Source organism: Lindgomyces ingoldianus, assembly GCF_010093535.1.
Source record: "Lindgomyces ingoldianus strain ATCC 200398 unplaced genomic scaffold BDR25scaffold_7, whole genome shotgun sequence".
In the NCBI taxonomy this organism is placed as follows: domain Eukaryota; kingdom Fungi; phylum Ascomycota; class Dothideomycetes; order Pleosporales; family Lindgomycetaceae; genus Lindgomyces; species Lindgomyces ingoldianus.
The window spans coordinates 516,799-530,032 of record NW_022985168.1 but is presented as its reverse complement, the minus strand read 5'-3'; the positions used below and the strand labels follow the sequence as shown (position 1 = coordinate 530,032).

General features: G+C 51.6%; 6 protein-coding genes across 6 annotated transcripts; 1 reads left to right on the top strand and 5 right to left on the bottom strand.

Annotated features, from left to right (window-relative positions):
* Window positions 1–189: 189 nt before the first annotated feature.
* On the bottom strand, window positions 190–2,835 carry BDR25DRAFT_255794 (glucose transporter-like protein). Its single transcript, XM_033686377.1, has 7 exons — window positions 2,330–2,835; window positions 2,228–2,278; window positions 1,863–2,176; window positions 1,573–1,765; window positions 1,257–1,525; window positions 716–1,202; window positions 190–606 (listed from the first exon to the last, which is right to left on the bottom strand). Exons 1-7 carry the CDS (start codon window positions 2,380–2,382, stop codon window positions 375–377), a joined length of 1,599 nt encoding a protein of 532 aa, XP_033550980.1. The 5' UTR covers window positions 2,383–2,835; the 3' UTR covers window positions 190–374.
* BDR25DRAFT_323186 (NOL1/NOP2/sun family putative RNA met) lies at window positions 2,613–6,276 on the bottom strand (the record flags this gene model as incomplete). The annotated part of the gene is made up of 3 exons (XM_033692087.1): window positions 2,613–2,800; window positions 3,160–3,189; window positions 4,305–6,276. 3 exons carry the CDS (start codon window positions 6,274–6,276, stop codon window positions 2,613–2,615), a joined length of 2,190 nt encoding a protein of 729 aa, XP_033550979.1.
* Window positions 6,277–6,496: 220 nt separating this feature from the next.
* BDR25DRAFT_301610 (uncharacterized protein) lies at window positions 6,497–7,553 on the top strand. Its single transcript, XM_033689621.1, has 2 exons — window positions 6,497–6,747; window positions 6,811–7,553. Exons 1-2 carry the CDS (start codon window positions 6,637–6,639, stop codon window positions 7,405–7,407), a joined length of 708 nt encoding a protein of 235 aa, XP_033550978.1. The 5' UTR covers window positions 6,497–6,636; the 3' UTR covers window positions 7,408–7,553.
* On the bottom strand, window positions 7,541–8,845 carry BDR25DRAFT_301609 (cofilin). Its single transcript, XM_033689620.1, has 5 exons — window positions 8,728–8,845; window positions 8,568–8,636; window positions 8,500–8,510; window positions 8,062–8,368; window positions 7,541–7,958 (listed from the first exon to the last, which is right to left on the bottom strand). Exons 2-5 carry the CDS (start codon window positions 8,568–8,570, stop codon window positions 7,824–7,826), a joined length of 456 nt encoding a protein of 151 aa, XP_033550977.1. The 5' UTR covers window positions 8,571–8,636; window positions 8,728–8,845; the 3' UTR covers window positions 7,541–7,823.
* Window positions 8,846–8,959: 114 nt separating this feature from the next.
* BDR25DRAFT_301607 (heat shock protein 60) lies at window positions 8,960–11,237 on the bottom strand. Its single transcript, XM_033689619.1, has 3 exons — window positions 10,998–11,237; window positions 10,772–10,913; window positions 8,960–10,721 (listed from the first exon to the last, which is right to left on the bottom strand). Exons 1-3 carry the CDS (start codon window positions 11,103–11,105, stop codon window positions 9,211–9,213), a joined length of 1,761 nt encoding a protein of 586 aa, XP_033550976.1. The 5' UTR covers window positions 11,106–11,237; the 3' UTR covers window positions 8,960–9,210.
* Window positions 11,238–12,092: 855 nt separating this feature from the next.
* BDR25DRAFT_311525 (uncharacterized protein) lies at window positions 12,093–12,700 on the bottom strand (the record flags this gene model as incomplete). The annotated part of the gene is made up of 2 exons (XM_033691244.1): window positions 12,093–12,095; window positions 12,179–12,700. The coding sequence occupies 2 exons, from the start codon at window positions 12,698–12,700 to the stop codon at window positions 12,093–12,095; spliced, it is 525 nt and encodes a 174-aa protein (XP_033550975.1).
* Window positions 12,701–13,234: the final 534 nt, after the last annotated feature.

Below are 13,234 nucleotides of genomic sequence, written 5' to 3'. Positions count from 1 at the left end.
TAAAATTATCAAAACATACGATCTTCTCACCTTCAAATATCATACAGGCTTCGATGGGAACTAAAATTCGATTGTTATATGCAAACCAAAATAATCTCAAAATTGGAGTGTTCAAATAGCGGTGATGACTATGATAGGCCCACATTCCGCTCGATCGTACTCGGCCTTCGAGCTGAATATGATCCCATTATAACTTAAAGTTTTGGTATTAAGAATTGACTCACAACTACGGAGTGGGTAAATGAACCCCTCTCTATAACCCTGAATCACCAATCCCTAGCCGCCGACTCGGCATCCAATCTATACACCCTCCTCTTTCCTTTCTCCATTCCTATCTCTACCCCCATACCTTCACCATTTTCCCTTAGCCTAACCTAAACCTTCTCGCTCGTAATCGGGACTTCAGCGTCATGCTGCACACTCCTCTTCCTCTCCTGATTCGCCGCAATATCCGCCAACGACATACCCCTATGCGTATCTGCATCCACATCCGCAAAATTCAGCGCAGGGCGGAAGTCCTTAGACTTCCAAGCCTTACTGACTATGCCGTAGAGCTCATCCACTTGTTCGAGGGAAAGCCCCTTGGTTTCGTAGATCATAAACCAGCTGCGAATTTTTTTGTTAGAGGGGTGATCTAGAGGGGGGAGGGAGGGAGAATAGTGAGGGGTGGGAGGGTAGGGGAAGGGAAGGGAAGGGAAGGGGGAAAGGGACTTACACAAAAGCGATGCAAACAAAGCAGAAAGAACCCCATACGAAAAACACCTTGGACTGCAGGTTCGCATGATCTTGGTCGACCATATAAGGCGTAGAATATGCAATAGCCCAATTAAGCAGCCAATTGCTAGCGGTTGTCATGGAAAGACATTTTGCACGGACTTTCAATGGGAACAATTCTCCCGTCACAACCCAGGCTACAGGGCCCCAGGAACTGGCGAAGAAGAAAATATAGATACACACGAAGGCAATGGCTGCACGTTGGGCACCAAGGTCGGCCGTGCCGGCAACGGTCCCAGTGATGGCGACAATATATTGACATACACACATGCCAATGGCGCCCATGAGGAGGAGGTTGCGGCGGCCAAGCCTTTCGACCATGTAGAGACCCGGGAACGTGGAGGCGACGTTAATGGCATTGGTGATAACTTGGATAGTGAAGGGGTTTTGGAAACCGGCGTTTTTGAAGTATTGGGTTCCGTAGTAGACTGCATTGCATCGTTAGTAATAAGCCTTCCAGATTGTTCAGAGCGTTTATGTACAGATGAAGTTGACTCCAGTAAGCTGTTGCAGAGCCTGCAGGAGACATCCAGTCAACAGACGCTTGCCGACGGTCCCCTTGATGCACTCCATATAGGAAGCCTTGCCAAGACTCATCTCATAGAGATGGTTCGCCTGGACTTCGTTCAACTCCTCGAGAACAGCGGGATGGTCTACCGGGAGTCGGCGAAGTTGGCCGAGAGAAATTGCTGCTTTGTCGTATTTGTCCATCTTGATGAGGTAGCGAGGCGTTTCCGGAAGGAAGATGAGACTGGATGAATTAGCTTGATGCAAATGGCTAAGCGTAGACAACCTTACCCAATGACAAGGATTAAGGACCAGAGGAATTGGATCGATATCGGAATGCGGTACGACCCTGTATCCATACGGTCTTTCGTGGAATTGTTAACAATGGCAGCCAAGAAGAGACCAATAGTAATAGCAAGCTGGTATGCTCCAACAATGGTGCCTCGAATCCATTTTGGCGCGGTTTCGGATTGATACATGGGGACTAGAATTTGTCAGTCGCGTGATTCGCAACAACAAACTTACTTGCACAGGGAGTCCTAGACGGGAGAACTCCGGTAACGACGCATTGGAGGACTTACTAAGTGCCGAAACCAGACCGACACCGAGGCCCGCAAAGAATCGGCCCGCAATAAACAGGGGTTGGGAGGTGGAGGCCGTCTGTAGGATAACACCGAAGTTGAAGACTATGCCAGTAGCGGTCATCAGGCCAAGCCTGCGACCCATCAAGTCTCCAAAAGGTGAAGCCAAGAGCGCGCCGAAGAAAGTGCCGGCAGAGAGGATGGAGACAATGAGGGCATCCTGAGATCCAGTGAGTTCGCCGTCTGCTTCAGTTGAGAATTCGCGGAGCCAGTAAGGCATTGCCAGGATTCCGGAAATTGTGCCGGTGTCATATCTGTTAATGTGAGTGATGCGCTTGAAGCTAGAGGAGTTGAAGGATACTCACCCGAACAAGACGCCCCCAAAGGCTACGAAAAGGCCAATGAGAATAGCTGGCCTACAGGCTATGAGCTATGAAGGCTAAGAAGGGGAGCGATGGACAACTTACCATGCCTTGCCAGGGACATGTTCAGGCTTCTTCAACGCGAATCTACCAGGCATGATATATGAGTCCTATTGCTAATTGGATCGAAAAAGGTGCTGAAGGGATCGAGGAGGAGACGCGTGCGAATGTTTCCCTCGTGAAGCGTCATCGGCTCTTTATCTGGAGAAACCCAAGACGCCCCGCAGGGTTGCCAACTCTACCAATCCTGGGTATTATCTGCTAGCGCATCGTGAATTCTTTCATACGCGTGCTCAACAGCACCAGTCCGGGCGACAACGCAAACCACTTAATGACGCGCTGACCGGACTAATCCTCGAATAGAGTAAAGGGAAATGGCAAAGGCGTCTCGGTCGGCCGATTCCCCAGATGCCAAGACTCTTGTGAACGTGACTCCACCTACGTGGGCGGCACCCTCCGCATTATGCTGCAACGGCGGGAATTGCGCCAGGATGTGCCCCGGGTGACCAATAGAGACTATTGTCGTCGGCTGGTCACAAAGAACAAGGCCGGGTGTTGTCCAAGCAGGCAGGAGATCAAAGTCGGCCAAGCGAAGCCTTACTCCTTAAGGAATTGCACGGACACTTTTCTGGGATATTGCAGACGTCAGCCAAGGAATATCCTCAACGTCGCATTGTGATTTGCAGAAGAAAATTCTTTCAACAGGATGAGACGGCGGGAGCACACATGAGGCAGGAGGGAGATGAAATGAACAGAAAACGCTGAAATGGTATACGAGCTGACAGTGGAGAAAAGCGGGAAAAGTAGTATTATGGAGTGATGCCTGCAAATACACCTTCCGTCTGAAGAATCAAGGTTTGGTAGGGAGCTTCCACCCAGCCACTTTGCGACCCCATTACCCTGACCTGTTCCCTTGATGTCGGAAGTCGTTAGGAGGCATCCCGGCCAAGCACATCTTGTCCAGGAAACCATGGCAAGACGAGCGACAGCTCGACTCGGCGTGCTTGTTGCGTTGCAGCAACCCTCAGGATTATCGGCAACAAGTGGGGAATTTACAAGCTTTGAGGGGGACTCGAACATGTCAGTATCGTCACATGTTTTGTTCAAGGATTCTTGGCCATGTGCCGACCATGCGATGTAAGTGGGTAGATCTGATTCATGCCTGTGTCAGAAAGATTCTGGCGTAGTTCGTCATAGCGCCAGCACACCATGATCGGCTTCTCAACACTGACCATTGGTAATTTCAACGACAAGTCTTCTCCGCCAGCGTGCACCGATCTTAGTTCGATCAGGAAGGTGAGCCAAAGATCGCCTTGGAGTTGAGTATGAAAAGGCCAAGGGGTCATTCTGAACAACTCCTCCAGAGCAAAAATCCCTATCTCGCATACTCTTTTGTGAGCTTGAGATGTGAATGTACATAGGAGGGATGGAATTGAACAGTCGGCGAGAGGACGTGGTATGCAGGATGTCGTCGAGATGCTGCTTGATTCTCAGCCGAGAAGTTGTGCAACACTCCTTGAGTTCAAAGGAGGGGACCCAACGGTCACACGTGATCCACATATACACCGTTCGCGCGTGCGTGCGTGCGTGCGTGCGTGCGTCTAGGATGTAAAAGCAAATCAGATTTGAGGCCAGTAGTCTGGAATCCCAGATACCCGGTCCACCATTCTTAGGGCACCACCAGAGATAAATCCAGGATGTTTGATTCCCGGAGACCTCAGGCCAAGCTAGACCTATGTGGAGTAAAAACTGTACATTTTCATACGGACCTCCCAAGGAATTTTGAGCTAGGATATACGCGAGTTGGCTGTGCACGCTTTACGTGGACCTCTTTCATCTTCTCCCTCAGCTGGGACTCAACTCCGCCGCGCCTGCTATCCCGCTCACACTAATTTGGCTTGGCATCCCCTACACATCGAGGTATTTGGGTCCACGTTCTTGGCTTCAGATCCACCATCTCCACTATATCACTCCATTTACTTTCTTTCTTTCCTATTGTTCTTTTGGACTCCATTTTGACCCTCCTTGGCCTTCGCCTTCGCCTTCCCAAGCATCGCCCTCGGATTCTTGCCCTTTCTTCGCATCTGCGCACGTTGGGCTCGCTCCATGTATTTCTTGTCTTCCTCCTCGTCCCAGCCTCCAAAGTCGGAGTCTTCATTATCTCCATCTTCAGTAATTGGGGTCTTGTCTACGTACTCGTCTGGAGCTTGCTTCTCGGCCGGTACTTTGCCATTGGACGAAGGCGCAGCATTTGCACCAACAGCATTCAGAGGTGTGAGGGCAATTTTCTTAAACTTGGCGACGAAGAAACCATCAACATTGAAGGCGTGAGGATAATATCTTCTAGTCAACTTCATTGAAGGATGGAATATTTTGCCCATGAACCTGGTGAATCCTTCTTTTCCAAATGTGAGGCCCGTTTCGACGAGTCTGATATTTGGGCGTTTGTTCAGAGCGTATTGGACAACTTGCTCATTCTCCTCGACTGTGACGGAACAAGTCGAGTAGACAATGTATCCACCAGTCTTGCTCGAGTGATCAACCGAGTCAATGGCGGCGAGGATCAATTGTTTCTGCAGGTGAGGAAGTCTCATAAAGTCGGCTTCGGTCTTGTTCGTCTTAACGCTGGCATCTTTTGCAATGACACCTGTACCGGAGCAGGGTGCGTCCAACAATACTCTATCGAAACCTCCAATGACTTTTGGAAAATCGAGCGCAGAATAGTTGCAAACGATGGTGTTCCTGACGCCAAGACGATGAATGTTACCGATGAGACCTTTAGCACGTTGTTTGTTGCTATCGTTAGCAAAGATACAACCAGTGTTTTTCATCAATGCCGCGATGTGCGTTGTTTTACCGCCGGGGGCGGCCGCCATATCGAGAACACGTTCGTTCTCCTGTGGCGCGAGAGCCATGACAGGAAGGAAGGAAGATGCTGCTTGGAGGATATAGTGGCCGGCGAGGTATTCAGGAGTAGCACCAAGAGGGACTTGCGACTCAAAGACCTGCAGTCCGACCTTAGACCATTTACCTATAGGCTCTAGCTGTACGCCCCGGTTGATGAGCGTTTGCGCTAGCTCTCTTCGGTGGGTTCGAAGCGTGTTTGTGCGGATGACGACGGGTCGAGGTGTTTCGTTTGCTTCGAAGAAAGCAAAAGCTTCGCGGGCAGGAAAGAGGTTAAGCAGCTTCTCGGCCAAGAATTCTGAGTACCCATAATACGCACATATATCCTTCAACATCTGTGCCGTATACTCTGCTCTTGACCTGCCATCTTCGGCCAAATTTTTGAAATCATCAAGAACTCGAACCGTATCCGTAAGCCTCGTTCTTAGCAGCTGCAGATCCTGAGCCTGCAGATTTGATATTGGCCTTCCTTCCCCATCCTCATCTTCAAGAACTTTCGGTTTGTCCCCTGCAATATTTGTCTGTATTGCTGCCTCTTCCAACTCCGCCTGTGCCTCTGCGTCTTCAATCGCCTTTCGCATGTCCAACTTCCTCGACAGACCCTCGATGTTCGCCGCAGTAAGCTTCTCCTCAATATCACTATCATCCTCGTCTTCCGACCACATTCCCGCTTTCCTAACCTCCGTATCCGAATCCACAACGTCCGACCCTGAATCCGGAAATTCATCATCGTCTAGGTCTTCCGACTCCGACGCACTCCCTAAAGCATCTAGACCCGTTACATTAACACCTTCAAGACCATCTTCCATGACATCGAGGTCGTTGATTCCGTCAGCGCTGTCGGACACATCCTCGATTTCGTCGTCGGAGACAGGGGGCAGGGTAACTTTCTTCACAGGCTTTGCCTTTCTCTTTCCTGAACCTCCATTGACCGCAGGACCTTTTTTCGACCCCTTAGTGTCGGTCCTCCTCTTCTTCCCCCGCTCTTCAACCTGAGCTGCAGGTGCATCTTTTCGTTTTCTGGTGACGAGCGATTCGTCCAATGGAGGCGGAATGCCCTGCTTCTTCATGCGGCGACCTTGACCCATTTTAAAATCGTACACTCTATAGGTGGGGACGAGGGACCAAAGTGAGATGGAAATTGAAACCTTCGCGAAGCTCTGGGCATCAACGCAGGGAATTTGGAGAATAATTTTCGACAAGGGCTTGGCGTTGCCTCACCGCCTTCGGAGGCCGGAGAAACCAGTTCCGATGCATGTCCCACCCGCAACAGGACAGCGTCATCACCACTTGCTAGGATAGAGCCAAGGGAAGTTCCGACTTTGCTCAGTTTATTGTCTCCTTCCTTCAACTATATCAACTACACTCCCCCCAACGTACACAACAACACCACAGCCCTACCAGATACAACTCAATCAAGCAGCAAGCAAACAGAACCTCGCCCCAAGATGTCCGAACTCCAATTCTGCAAACAATACCTCAGTGCCCTGGACTCGCGACCCATAAAGCTGTCCTCAGACCACATCGCCGACCCACGCAGCTATCCCGCCCAGCCTGCCGTAAAGCCCCCTCCCCTCGCCCCTTCCCTGCCTCGCGAACTCAGTTTTCTAACAAAAATCCAGTTCGTCCTGCCCCGCCTCCCGCACCCTCCCCACCCCCAGCGCCCAAAACCCAACCCCACTACCGCCACTGCTAGCAACGCCTCAGCCTCAACCTCCACCTCTCAACTCACAATTTCCATAACCTTAAAACCACTGAAACTAACCTCTCCAACCGTCCCCTTATCCAGCATCTCACCTACCACGACTAGCATCTACGACCTCAAGCAAGCCTATAGCACCTCCACCTCCTTGCCCCTCTCAAAGATCAAACTGCTCTATAAAAAGAAACCTGTGCCGGATTCCAAGACTGTGGCTGAGGTCATCGGCCCGGACGCAGGGGATGTAGGTGTCGTGGAATTCGGGGTCATGGTGATGGGTGGCGCAACGCCGGTTGCGAGTCCGCCGGCTGTGGCGCCGCCAACGGAGGAGGAGAAGGGGTTGGGAGTGGGAAGGGGGCTGGCGGCGCAGGAACCCAGTGGGAAGAGCGTCGTCGAGAGTGAGGAGTTTTGGGGGGATTTGAGGGGCTTTGTTCTGCAGAGGATACGGGATGAGAAGGAAGCGGACAGGTTGCTTGGAGTATTTAGGGGTGCGTGGGAGAAGGATCGGCAGTTGGTGTAGCCTACGTTCGTAAGTGTAAAGATATGGTTTGACCAACGAGGCTGCTCGATTTCTTTGCGAAGCCTGGTGGTGGGAAAGGCACAAGTAGAGGCTGGAATGCTGCAGTGCACATAGCAAACGAAGATACTAAACGCATACCAGAAAAAGTCACAATTTTACCCATTCTCTATCGCCCATCAAGAACATACACATCCTGACGATGCAAATAGGACTGGGATTCACTAGCATCACCACCCCGCACACTCCACCCAAAAATTCCGACCAGACTCTCAAAGCCCGATACGAGTCCCACTCCCTTGCAGGCATGTATAAGAAAAAGGAAAAACCACCACCCCAGCAAGTTTTCCGTCATGCCACTTGGCCACCTAATCCAGTATTCTTACCCGAGTTATTGTAAGCCTTGCGAAAGCGGGGATTTAGCGACCTTTGGAGACTCGCGAGATGATGTTGTCGAACTCGATATCGTCGGCGTCGTTGGCTTGGATATCGGCGGCCAGACCGTTGAGGGCGCGCTTGATGGCTTCCTTGGAGGATGAGTACATCATGCGGGGCTAGAGTCGCATCAGCCCATGCTATGCATCACGACCGCTCCCGCTAACACCCCACCCAGCCCATCTAGAACTAGGCAACGACAATCATATAATGTAAACTCACATATTGCGGCGCATCATCCGGGCACCAAGAGATGAAGGTAATCTTGCTGCGTTTTCCATCCCCCGACTCCAACTCATACTCAACATCATAGACAGCATAGCGGCCTCCGATGCCCTCCTTGCCGCGGCGGTCCTTGCTCTTCGCGTTCAGCAGCTTCTCACGGAAGGCGGAGAAGTCGCTGTCTTTGGACGCTTCCTCGACGACGATTTCTTTCCAGTCGTCGCTGATCTTGTAAATTATGTATTTCAGCTCTTTGCCGAGCTTCAGCTCGTTGAAGGTGCTGATGCATTCGGGGCTGACAGAGACACTGGGGACAATGGTTAGTGCGTGTGCATTGGAGGTGGCTACATTCTGGGAGGTGGAAAGGGAGGCGGTGTTCCCTGAGCGCGCAGACAGCTGTTTCAGTGGGTCACGTTTGCCTATCAAAGAAGTACGTACCCGGATTGAGCCTACAGAGTCAAGCATTAGCACCGCGATTCAATAAGAGATGCACTCGGCGCACTCACCATGATGTGTTGTGTGTGTCGGGAGAGGTGTTACAAAGAGGACTGGGCAGGCAGTGCTTTATCAGTTCTCTGTTGACTGTCAGCGTCGTCAGCGGCTGTGGCTTGAGCGTTTTGACGTTGGCTGCATTGTTGTTGCCTGCGAAAAGTTGATGTCACTCACATCAATAGTGGGACTGCGGTTGGGATGTCCTGTTGGGTCTGGATTTGCGGTTGACAGAAGCGCGGGAGAGGTGTAGTGTGTATGTTGATGAGGCTGAACGTCGGCGGGGCAGAATTTGATTGTCTTTGGCCCTCTGGACCTGTTCTTTGGTGGGGTCGGGTTACCGCGCCAACCTTATTCAGCAGCCTATCCTTGCATGATTCTTTCACAATGCACAGCCACTTGGTCAAGCTTGAATTTGACTTTTTGAATTTCTTGCTTTTATATCTTGTCTTTCTCAGATGCCAAAAACACGTGATATTGTACAGTTCAAACCACCCAAGACGGTGCCGCGCTTTGCACGATGCAGGAGAGTTAGGAAGACAGGAGAGAAGAGGAGTGGAGTGCCAACAACCAATATCATTTACAAAACCAGCGCTGAGAAAGACTCGACTATGAGAGGAGGGTATTAGGACATTAGTGGGGTCGTGACGCTGTTACTTTTTAGAAACCCATGCCTCCCATTCCCCCCATCCCGCCCATACCACCCATGCCTGGTGGCGGGCCGGCCTTGTCTTCTGGGGCTTCCACGATCGCAACCTCAGTCGTGCCGAGGAGCGATGCAACACCGCTGGCATCGACAAGGGCAGTGCGGACAACCTTGAATGGATCCAGGATACCGGCTGCGATCATGTCAACGTATTCGCCCTTGGCGCTGTCGAATCCCTTGTTGAAATCCTGGCCGAACTCATCCATCAGTTTTCCGACAATGACGGATCCTTCGGCGCCGGCATTCTCGACAATGGTTCTTGCTGGGCGGGTGATGGCGTTCTTGACGATACTAACACCGAGTTGCTGGTCGAAGTTGGCGGGCTTGACCTTGTCCAAAGCGTTGGCGGCAGCCTTGAGGAGACCAGTGCCACCACCAGGCAGGATACCCTCCTCTACGGCGGCGCGGGTGGCGTTAAGAGCGTCCACTATTCTGTCCTTCTTCTCACCAACCTCGACCTCGGAGGCACCACCGACCTTGATAACAGCAACGCCGCCGGAGAGTTTGGCAAGACGCTCCTGAAGCTTCTCCTTCTCGTACTCGGAGGTGGTTGGGTCGCTCATGACGCCGCGAATCTGCTCGCATCGCTGGGCAACGGCATCCTTGCTGCCCTCTCCGTTGAGGACGACGGTGTCTTCCTTCGTAATAGTGATGGATCCGGTTGAGCCGAGCATGTCAGCAGTAGCCTTTTCCAACTTAATGTCTAGCTCGTCAGTGAAGACCGTGCCGTTGGTGAGGACGGCAAGATCGCCCAGGATGGACTTCCTGTTGTCGCCGAAGCCGGGGGCTTTGACGGCGGCAACCTGGAGCTGGCCTCGAAGCTTGTTTAGGATGCAGACGGCGAGAGCTTCTCCGTCGATATCCTCAGCGATGATGACAAGAGGTCGGCGGAGTTGCTGCGAGGCTTCGAGGGCAGGGACAATGTCCTGGACGGCAGAGATCTTCTTCTCAGAAAGAAGAATCAGAGGCTTCTCAAACTCCACCTTCTGGGACTTGGTGTCGGTAATGAAGTAGGGGGAGATGTATCCGCGGTCGAATTTCATGCCCTCGGTAATCTCGAGCTCATCCTCGATGGTCTTGCCCTCCTTGACAGTGATGACACCCTCCTTGCCGACCTTCTCCATAGCGTTAGACAGGAGTTTGCCAATATGTGTGTCGCCGTTAGCAGAGATGGTGGCAACCTGAGAAATCTCCTCGCTGGTGGTGATGTCCCTCTTGTTTGCCTGGAGGTATTCGACAACAGCGTCGACGGCAGCCTGCGTTCCCCGCCTCAGGTCCATGGGGTTGCACCCAGCAGCAACGTTCTTGACCGTCTCGGAGAAGATGGCGCGGGCGAGGACGGTAGCAGTCGTGGTTCCGTCACCAGCAGTCTCATTTGTCTTTGATGCAACATCCTGCAGGAGACGTGCTCCAAGGTTCTCGAATTTGTCCTTCAATGTGATGGCTTTTGCGACCGTTACACCGTCTGATTATTGTAAGTAGCCTCTAGCAAACCCAGGCATGAAGTCTACGCACCTTTAGTAATCTTAGGGGAGCCATAGCTTGACTCGATCAGGACATTGCGGCCCTTGGGGCCCAGTGTTGTTGCTACGGCCTTCGCAAGTGTGTCGACGCCTTGGAGCAGCGCTGCTCGTCCCTCCACACCAAACTTAAGTTCCTAGGACCATGTTAGATAAGCGAGTGGGATTGTTTAAAAGAAATGTCATGGTCAAGTGATGCTATAATGCATTAGGAGACGAACCTTGTGAGCGAACCTCTGCTGTTGGAGATTGAAGCTGGATGCAGCCCGGAGCTTAGAGCTCGAGTTGAGGACGGAGGACCGCGCTCTTGAAGTCAAAATTCGCTGCATTGTGATGGAAGAGAGATGTAGACAGGGAAGTTCCAAGGCTCAGGCCGTGCTCCTAGACTCCAGTAGAATGCACAAGGGGAAGAACAAGAGATGGCTGGTGATGGTGGGAGGAATTGGGGACGAATATCGGCGATGGTCTCTCTGCTCCTAAAAAAATTGCTCGGAAAGATCTCGAATATCTTGGCGTTGGTGGACCCCTGTCACAGATGACCTCGGTTGAGCCTGGACATCGCCTCACTCTTCACCGCCCACACCTATCCGCCACCACTACCACCAAATCGTTGAATATCACCATCTCTATTATTCATAGTAGTGATTGCATCTTTAGCATGTCATATTGATCTTCTTTCAGTTAATCATGCTCTATCGTGATCCACTCAACTTTCAACCTTAGCTGTATCCACGCAACTCCCATGTTGCCCCTGACATACATTGTGCAGACTACGTTGCCTGTGTGTAACGCGTGAGGGAGTATATCGAAGTTGTTGGTGGTTGGGATCGGAAATAGACGCTTCATGTACATGTGAGTTGTAAACAAAACCTCGTCATAAGAATGCTCCCCTTACCGGATGAGAGGAGAGTCTACCTCAGCGTTGTAGTCCTTCTGGGGCCTATTCTGTTATTTTACTTGAACTGTTCTAGACCTTCTAAAGCTTCCTAGACCTTTTCACTTGAAATGAATCAATTACCGTAAGTTATCTACTTGTGTAGTCCTCAGGTCTTCACTGCAAGTATAAAGTAACTTCCTTTGAACTTACTTTCTCCCGTGCCAATTGCCACTCCCTCCCCTACAGTGTCCCCACCTCCAACGTACAACGTAGGGTGCAGCCATTCTCCTGCAAAAAGTATGCCTTACCCCAAGAACTGTCCCACAGCTCCGTCGAAACCTTAGACACCTGCATTGCTCGGACAATTTCTATTTAACATCTCCAGGATTCTGACTACGTGTGTCTCTTGCTTTATTCATGGCTTCTTTCGCTAGTGTAACTACTGCGGGATGATTGTGTAGTATGAAGCTGAGATATTAGTCCGGCTTCCCGTTCAGTAGGTGGAGCACGACTCCTCTTTCTCACCTGGTCCGAGAGAAGCTCCTGGCAGCAGCCAGCTATTGCCGCTTTTTCGCAATCGAGCCTCGAACTCTTTACGAAGGGGCTGCTCGACGAGATACCGGCAACGCGGGTTGTCTTCCAGCATTGTGCCTCCATTGGAAGTCGTGAGCCGACACTTTTTAGACCGACATTCTTTGGACTGTTGTCTTGGAAGCTCAATTCCTCCTTGCCACTAGCGCTGAAAGAGGAGGCAGTAAAGGCGGGGTTGTACGTGCTGGCAACTCCTGTCGGGGCGTGCGCGGGGTTCGGGTTAGGTTGTTGAGGGACCGCAAAGTCGAGATGGCCCCTGCCTGCGAGCGGGTTACCCTGAAGCGCAATTTTGGGGGGTTCTAGTGTGAATGGATCTCCCTGGGGAACACTGTTCTTGGGCACCACCTTGGTTGCCGCCTTGGTTCCATCATACCAGAGGGTCGTGGTCGACCGCCGGCTGCACTTGCTGCCCAAAACTTTGGCTTCCACTTTGGTCGAATCCACCCAACCAAGCATGCACGTTGAATCCCCCGCCGAGTCCTCCTTGCCCTCGATAGACAGACCCGGAAACTCCTGTGTTCAAGCCTTCTCCGAGTCCTCCACCTTGTACCCCTCCAAATCCTCCGTCTTGCGGTCCTCCAAACAGCCTTTAGCCTCATCCACTTGGAATACCACCATCACCCCCCATGATAGCTATGTCGCCTACTTAGCCCATGCCTCCAAAGGCGCCAAGACCCATCCCTTGACCTCGATCACATCTATGGTGACCGTGGTAGCCCTCCCTTAACATTCATTGATTTCCCAGTTCCCATTTAGGATTTGCTTTGTCCTTGAGATACTCTTTAATCTTCTCTTTGCGTATCGCGTTCTCCACCCATCCAAACTTTATTACGCATTTCTCCGGCTCCCCTAAGCTCACCCCCGTAGCTGACTAGGCAGACTGAAATACCCAGTCTTTCTAAGCCATTCCTGCGCTTCTACCTTGTGCTTTTGTCTTTGGTGTTCGACAAGGCCCGATGGTGGCCAGGTCGGATGCTTCTTTTTAGCAAT